This window comes from Poeciliopsis prolifica, unplaced genomic scaffold (genome assembly GCF_027474105.1).
Source record: "Poeciliopsis prolifica strain line A6 unplaced genomic scaffold, Auburn_PproV2 SCAFFOLD005, whole genome shotgun sequence".
In the NCBI taxonomy this organism is placed as follows: Eukaryota; Metazoa; Chordata; class Actinopteri; order Cyprinodontiformes; family Poeciliidae; genus Poeciliopsis; species Poeciliopsis prolifica.
The window spans coordinates 1,121,000-1,127,778 of NW_026562380.1; the positions used below are offsets into that span (position 1 = coordinate 1,121,000).

General features: G+C 40.5%; 1 protein-coding gene across 1 annotated transcript; it reads right to left on the minus strand.

The window, feature by feature from the left end:
* Positions 1–2,316: 2,316 nt before the first annotated feature.
* calm2a (calmodulin 2a (phosphorylase kinase, delta)) lies at positions 2,317–6,535 on the minus strand. The gene is made up of 6 exons (XM_055029738.1): positions 6,409–6,535; positions 5,092–5,122; positions 4,146–4,289; positions 3,952–4,058; positions 3,524–3,659; positions 2,317–3,438 (listed from the first exon to the last, which is right to left on the minus strand). Exons 1-6 carry the CDS (start codon positions 6,409–6,411, stop codon positions 3,410–3,412), a joined length of 450 nt encoding a protein of 149 aa, XP_054885713.1. The 5' UTR covers positions 6,412–6,535; the 3' UTR covers positions 2,317–3,409.
* Positions 6,536–6,779: the final 244 nt, after the last annotated feature.

The window sequence follows — 6,779 nt, forward strand, 5'->3', positions numbered from 1 at the left end:
AAAGAAGCTACTTAGCATGCTAAAGAAGCTACTTATCAGCATGCTAAGGTAGCCAGTTATCAGCATTGTACAATGGCTCATCAGCTTGCTAAAGTGTACTATTTATCATCATGCTAAAATAGCTCCTTTTCATTATGTATGTAAGCTAAAGCAGCTACTTGGCAGCATGTAAAAGTAGCTAATTATCAACATGTGAAAGTGGAGAATTATTAGTTAATGCTCTATTTAAGAGACTTGAAGGAACAAAACAGTTAAAATAAAAATTCTCCCCAAAATACACTGCAAAAACACAAAATCTTACCATGTAATTGCGGTTTAGTTACTTAAAAGTAACTTTTTAGCAAGATAATTTCTCAACATTGATGAAAAAGTACTAATTCTATTCTCAGATCGATTATAACATCCGTCTGTTAAATATCAATTAAATAATTTGCCAATGGAACTAGTATTTTTTCATTAATATTAAGAAATGATTTAAAACAAGCTTCTATATCTGAAAAGTTACTTTTAAGTTAGCTCTGTCTTATACCAAGTTAAGAAGGATATTTAAACTAGGTATTGGACCAAAACTTGGTAAAGTTTTATATTTTTGCTGTGTACAAACAGTTGTTATTAATTTGTGCTTTAGTTACCCATTAATCAGATTTGTGCCTGAGGAAGCAGCTGAAAGATTTACATTTCTGACCATAAGCTATTAAAACACCTTAACATGAGCCATTTCCATCAGGCCAAAGAGTCAATTAGCAACACTTTCACTTCACCGCACTGTGGAATTTGTTTGACTGCTTAACCTTTGACCAAAAAAAAAAAAATCCCTCATGTCGCAATGGCGCAGCTAAAGAGAAAACTGCTCTCAGCTCTGCAGTAATAGCACCCTCGGGGTTTCTTAGCACCCTTCCTTCTCTCTCAACACTCTGCAGCTCCCAGCGCAGCTCAGATATCCATCGGCTACCAGCTTAGACACCAGGCTAAGGCTGCAACACTCTGCAACACGAGCCAAAGCTGACTGGTCAACCAGCACAGCGCCATAATAGGCCCGCAAGTGGGAATACAATCAGGCAGCCTGTAGGATCGGTTTTCTCTGACCCCTGCGGTTGTCATAACCTGGTCGAATGCATGGCAGATCCACGTTAGGTCATAGCTTGTAATCAAAACCTATTGAAAGTAGATTGTAATGAAGGCTTTTTCAGAGTGATGGAAAGACTGAATGGTCTTAATAACCGATCTCGGTGACCAGATACTGTAAAGGGAGAAAGCTGATCTGCTGCACAGTCGAGCGAAACATCAGGTCGCTGCACAAAAAAAGGACAGAGAAAGGAAAAGCTCAACAACGGGAGGAGAGAGGAAGGTAGAAAGAGAGCAGGTTGGTGATTACTCCTCCACGTTGGAGACGAGAGGGAAGGGTTCAGCGATCAAGCCATGATTCATGAGCTGACTGAGAGTTAAAGAGACGCTCTACGTGTTGGAGAGCTTCACTGCTGTCACATGGTGAAGTGTTGATGTGCCGCCGCAAGGAATAAAGATAAACCCTGTCACACACACACACACGAACACCCACACACACATATATTTGAAAGCCTTAGCATGCATTGTTTAATCTGCTGCTCTGTTTGTTTTGTCTACCATGTTACAACGCCAGGCTTCACTTTAGAATGTCCTGTACAATATATTGTCCCAGTAACCATTGTGATTAACGATAATATTGATTGGGGGTTTTTTACACCATTTTCAAATAACATATTGATGATAAAATAATACTGCAAGTTCGCCTTCCGCAACACTGATGAACTTTATATTTTTTAAAATCACTTCGCACTGGAACTGGAAGAAATATCCTAAATAAATCAACCAAAACCAATAAATAAAACTGAAATATAAACTAATTACGACCATAAAATGGGATTATGATATGTCTGTAAACAACATTTACCTTTAATTGATTAATACATATTGTGTGTCCTGAGTTGTTATTGTAATCTGAATAAATGTACAGCTCCTGACCAAAAACAACCAATCAGCTGCAGGCGGTGGGTCTTGGTACTGTCAGATTCATGGACACCCTGCTGACTGTGCTAATGGCAGAAAAACAACTTACATTACAGGAAAACCATTTATCCACCGTCATCGGTGGCTATGCTAACTGGCTTTAGCATTCATAACAGGCTATGCTAGCTGTAGCATTGTCACCTGGTTCTGATTGGTTGCTTCTCGGAAGCATCAGGAGGGAAGAGGGCTGACTTTTCATACCAAATTAAAAACATTTCAAATATGTAAAAAACATTTTAGATGCATAAATCTGAAAAACCAGACACAGGAGAGGTCTACAATAGAGCTTTATTTCATCATTCAAACAACTTCAGTATCTCTGCAAGCTACTGTAACAAACTCAGAAAAAAAAAAGACAGGAACAGCTCTATTTACATTGTTTTCTGATGTGCACTCCTCACCCGCACCTCAAACTGGGGCAAAGGTCAAGATAGACAGAAGGCAGCCATCTTTGACTCAGTACCAGGAGAAGCAGGGACTCGGCTGGCGGACTGGTGACGCACCAGTTCGCACATCAGGTCCTGAAATTTCTAAACAAATCCAAGTTGAGCTCAATACGTTAAGAGGCATTAGCTGATGCTCCTCAGTGTTTTTTAGATTGACAGGGAGGGTTTAAACATTTTATAAAAGAAAACAAAGTAAAATCTTATAAATTGGGGTGTTCTGTCCTCATACAAAAACAGCAATTACAGGGTAAACAAACTCAACGTTTCATTTTTAAGCTGCAAAAACAAGACAGTTTTCAAATATGGGTAGATTGTAAATTTTATTGGAAAACAAAAATATACAACTTGGAATGGATTGTTTGAGGCATGACCAGCGGCCATACATAAAGAAAAAGAAAAGGAAAGTAAAAGTAGTGAGTAAAACATCAAAAAGCATGTTAAGATTAGTCATTTTCCAATATAGAACAGCAGATACAAAAGAGTTTGTACGAGTACCCAGGAGATACACCCGTGTCATTATTTTGCAGTAGTGCAATGCTGAGAGATTTCCTTATATACTTTGTCCAAAGTCCATGCAGAGTTTAGACTCCTCTACATTGCTTCCATGCCAACAGTGTTGCCAAGCGACAACCAGGTGACAGGTTTCCATCGTCGCCAGGTATGGAGGGGCCCCGAGCTCACTTGACAGAAGATTCTAAGTTCTCCGGCTCCCAGAGGCCTCCAGGGGGCGCCATTCCGTCACTCCAAAACACCATGACAGCAAAAGAAAGGGACATGGGGACAAGAGCCTATGCAGTTTACATGCAGTTCCTTTGGACAGCAGAAGGGGGCAGGGACGAATGGGGGCTATTAAGATTTTACAGATAAATTACACAAAGAAAAAAAGGCAAATTTATATAGAAATCTGTACAAGGCCTTCACTTCGCCGTCATCATTTGTACGAACTCTGCGGGAGGAAGAGGAGAGTTGAAGCTCATCACCCCGTTTCACTGGAAGACACTGAAAGGTTGATTGGGATTCCAACTACCAACCTTCATAGTTGACCTGACCGTCTCCATCGATGTCTGCTTCTCTGATCATCTCGTCCACTTCCTCGTCGGTTAGCTTCTCTCCCAGGTTCGTCATCACGTGGCGCAGCTCAGCAGCACTGATGTAGCCGTTTCCATCCTGGAAATCAGGTCAGGTAGAAAGAGATTCGTTTTTTTTTTTTTTTTTTTAATCAACTAGGCCTGTTGCAATTAATCAAAACAAAAAATCATTTCCATTTTCATGATTTATCACTTCCCTTTATGCTAGGAACTGGATGATAAACAGCTGCAGTTTGGTCTCAACCAGCTTTTTCTTTAGAAACTTCATAACCGATTCTGTTGTTTATTTTATTTTGGATATTTAAAATGTCTTCCAGTTCCAGCGTGAAAACTTGCATTATATTACATAAAAATGGACTCCAAACACAGACCTTATCAAAGACACGGAATGCTTCTCGGATCTCCTCCTCGCTGTCTGTGTCCTTCATCTTCCTGGCCATCATGGTGAGGAATTCTGGGAAGTCTATTGTTCCGTTTCCTGATCCGCAGACAGAAAACAGAAGAGTTACAGGAACAGCTGATAACAGTTGGAAACTTTGTTTTTAAGAAAAACAGCGATTCTCACCGTCTGCGTCGACTTCATTGATCATGTCCTGCAGCTCAGCCTCCGTGGGGTTCTGGCCCAGAGAGCGCATGACGGTGCCCAGCTCTTTAGTGGTGATGGTGCCGTCTCCATCCTTGTCGAAGAGCGAGAAGGCCTCCTTGAACTCTGGTGACAGGAAAGGAAACACCTTGGGTGAGGGAATCCTTTCAGCCTTACAGCAGCAGTGATTGTGAACGCTATGAGGTCAAGTCGTGCGTGCGATGATGTTTACACTTCCAACTGGAGGAGTTTCGAGTTAAAACAGCAACCACGAGACCCAGCATCAAGATATCACTGATGGGACTGAGCCATGAGGGATGAGAAACAACGACAAGCCAACGGGAAACAAAAAGCTGGAGTCAGAAACTACAAGCACAACAATAAAATAGTGTTTACTGATAATAGAGAGATTCAAAGTATTGCTACTGGATACAAGAACTTAACACAGCAAAATTTTATGCAAGCCATCCAACAGAAAATGCAGATCATTGAAGTTATAACCATGACTCAATGAATAAATACAAGCAGTTGCAGGAAGATCTCCCACTCATAATTTACAACATCAAAGTCCCAGGTCAGCATATCACACATATAATAAACCAGAAATGCTGTGTTCATAAAGGCCAGCACGCCCAGGTTAAAGTACCCAGCATGTAAAGCTGAGTGACGACACCTCACAGCTCCTCCAGATTACATCATATACAACGCAGCGGCCATGAAATGCAAAGTTTTCAGCAAGGGAGTCCTTGAGCAATTCTCTGACAGCAAGCAACAGCAGTTTCTTTCATTCCAGTTTTATGACAGGCACGCTGCCTTGTGGAATGCCTTAAAAGGCAAAAGTGTAAATCCACCACACTAGAATACGAGTCCTTAACGGAGGCCACTGTAGCTGGTTATGAAGAAGGGAGATCAATGAAGCATGTCTTACCAGCAATTTGCTCTTCTGTAAGTTGGTCAGCCTAGAAAAACAGAAATGAAACCATTAACACAATCTCACCCGGCTAAACCAGAAACACAATGAGAAAAGGCTTTTTTAGCCTCCGGGATCTGCAACTTCAGAGTGAAATCCAGATTGATTAGTGAAGTATTTATTATGCTTATGGGTTTAGAAACAAAACTGGCAATATCACTTTAAATGCCACAAGATGACCCAAATTAGATCATCCAATAGCCAACATATCTAAATATGCAGTTTAAATGCAATATTTCTTTATTCTTTTTAAATTGAGGCAGGTTTTTCTGCCATTTGCAATATGTTAAAAATGCATTTTAAACGCTTTTTGAGTACTTGGACAGCATTAGTTTGGACCAATATTTGAATTATGCATTACTTACACAGGAAAAAAATCATAACCACACCAAATAATAAAAAGTTTAGTTAAGAGGGGGGAAAAAAGAGGTAATTTCAATGCATTTATAGGACATTAATTAGCTCTTTCTCAACGTTGATCACTAATCAATTTAGATTTCAACCAGGACTGACTAAAGCTAGTCAATAACGTAAGAGCTGAATAAGGTCAAAGCCATGCAGAGTTGAGCTGCCATTCAACATTATAAAATCACAGTGATGCTAATAAACATCCCATAAAGCTCTAAAGATGGTGGGTGTAGCTTGCTACGCAGGCTGCTGTAACAAAAAAACCCTGCTCAAAACGGAAGCAGTTCCCCCTTCTTTCTTTTCGATAATTATATAACAGGAAGCGGCACTAATGGGAAACGTTGCTCGGCACATTAGCCCAGATGTCGGAGGCGCTTTGGCCATTCATTCACGCCAGACAATAAACGGCTAATTATTTGGCGGTAACTGCTAGCTAGGAAGAGCTACAGCTGGCTAGCAACCGTAATGTGCCGGCTGAACCAGAGATCCGTTTCAAACGACGAAATAAAATACTCAATTCATATAAAAGGAGACAGAATAGAATTAAAGTGCGGATGATTTTTTTTCTTAGTTATTAAATCGAACAATATGAGCGTTTGAGAGGTACAGTTTAGACTGAAGCAGCACTGAGAAGCAAACAACGCCCATGATGCTCAAACATTGCAATCCTGCGTTTTAATTAATGGATCGGCTTACAAAACTAGTTACGTTCAATTAATTATTTGACAGCATTGCACACCTGTTATAAGGTAGATGCCTTAAAGTAAAAAAAACAGTAATAACGCTAATTTTCAGCTTAATAACGCTGTATAAACGTAACATTAAGTGCTCCAGTGAAAATGAAATGCATAAAGTAATTGTTCCTACCATCTTAGCGTTGGTGCAGCAGCGTCTTCACCACAAATTCCGCTTTAAAAATACCCTAAAAGAATCTCCGCGACCCGTTATTACCAGAACCGAGCAGCCCTGCGAGCACACTGAGAGGGAGACCACTGGACTCGCCTTTAACGGCTGTCCTAAACCCCTCCTTCTCTGCGGTATCACTCCGCCAACTTCCTCTATCTTCAGCTGCTCCACTATTGGAAAATCACATTTTACAGCAGCTTTTTATACAAAGGCAAATGACAACACACCTTAATTATAAAAGTACTGTTTCTGGAGAAGCGCTTATGTAGTTTCCCGACATCACCGCGCGTTTCGGCGGTGCACTGACTACCAGCGCATGAATACTTTCTGCT